Here is a 1,123-nt window from a genome sequence, read left to right as displayed (position 1 = left end):
GTTTTATTTAGGAAGTAGTGTTTTCTTAAGATATTCGGCGAGAGATATAAAGATCCTAGTTCAGAATTTAGACTGATACCTGACCTTCACATCCGCCCCCATGAAGATGACATCCATAATCTTTGGAGATGACAGGAGAAACATGTGAGGGATACCATCTTTCCTCACAGCATTTCCCACACTTAAGTTAAATTTTATATTTGCCAGGTTTCCTGGTGAGAACATGAAGGGGGTCAGCAAAGGCTAAGGTGTAACTTTGTAAACCTAGGGCCCATCAACTCTCTGGAGAGCATGGCTGTGCAGACATTCCTTAGGGGCGCTGGTCAGCAGCAGCAGGGTTGGCAGCAGGGTGTGCTGCAGCTGATGGTCACACAGGTTGGCGTGCAACAGGTGTCCTTGCAGCAGGTGGTGCCACAGCAGGTGCTTTCACAGCAGCTGGGCACACAGCAGCAGGGCTGGCAGCAGGTGGGCACACAGCAGCAAGGCTGGCAGCAGGTAGGCACACAGCAACAGGGTTGGCAGCAGCAAGGCTGGCAGCAGGTAGGCATACAGCAACAGGGTTGGCAGCAGCAGGGCTGGCAGCAGGGTGTGCTGTAGCAGATGTTCACACAGGTTGGCTTGCAACAGGTGGTCTTGCAGCTGGTGGTATCACAGCAGCAGGGCTGGCAGCAGGGTATGCTGCAGCAACATGGGAGACAGCAAGGCTGACAACAGTTGGACTCAGGGCAGCTGGGCTCACAGCAGCAGCGCTGGCAGCAGGTGGTCTTGCAGCAGGTGGTCTTGCAGCAACATGGCTCACAACAAGGTGGGCAGCAGCAGAGGGCCATGGTATCAGGTGTAGAGGGTTTTACTCTGTTCGTAGGAGAGTTTTCAACAGGGTAGCAAGTTTTGCCAGTCAGGGCCTTTTATACCATGAGTCTCCCAGGATTAGGCCAATCAGAAAGACTCTTCTTCTTTGTTCACCATTTCCATATTTAATTTGTGTTCATGAAGAAGGAAATTCTTACCTAATATTCTGTCCATTTGAAAGAGTACATTTCTTATTTGGGGATAGCTTACTTGAACACTTTCCAGTTTCTCAACGATTAATCCCACTTGCTTTGTTCTAACTCTCATTGTCATC

The 1,123-nt window shown here is 50.0% G+C and overlaps 1 protein-coding gene across 1 annotated transcript; it reads right to left on the bottom strand.

The window, feature by feature from the left end:
- Positions 1–323: 323 nt before the first annotated feature.
- On the bottom strand, positions 324–827 carry LOC121442339 (keratin-associated protein 9-1-like). The gene has a single exon (XM_041643841.1). The coding sequence runs from the start codon at positions 825–827 to the stop codon at positions 324–326; it is 504 nt and encodes a 167-aa protein (XP_041499775.1).
- Positions 828–1,123: the final 296 nt, after the last annotated feature.

Source organism: Microtus oregoni, unplaced genomic scaffold, assembly GCF_018167655.1.
Source record: "Microtus oregoni isolate MIOR12 unplaced genomic scaffold, Mior012 000091F_ref0000469, whole genome shotgun sequence".
Lineage (NCBI taxonomy): Eukaryota > Metazoa > Chordata > Mammalia > Rodentia > Cricetidae > Microtus > Microtus oregoni.
Note: the sequence above shows the minus strand (reverse complement) of the source record. Positions and strands in the feature narration are given on the sequence as shown.

Bases quoted from the DNA above. Each gene is read 5' to 3' on its own strand.
- LOC121442339 (XM_041643841.1), bottom strand. From the start codon at position 827: ATGGCCCTCTGCTGCTGCCCACCTTGTTGTGAGCCATGTTGCTGCAAG.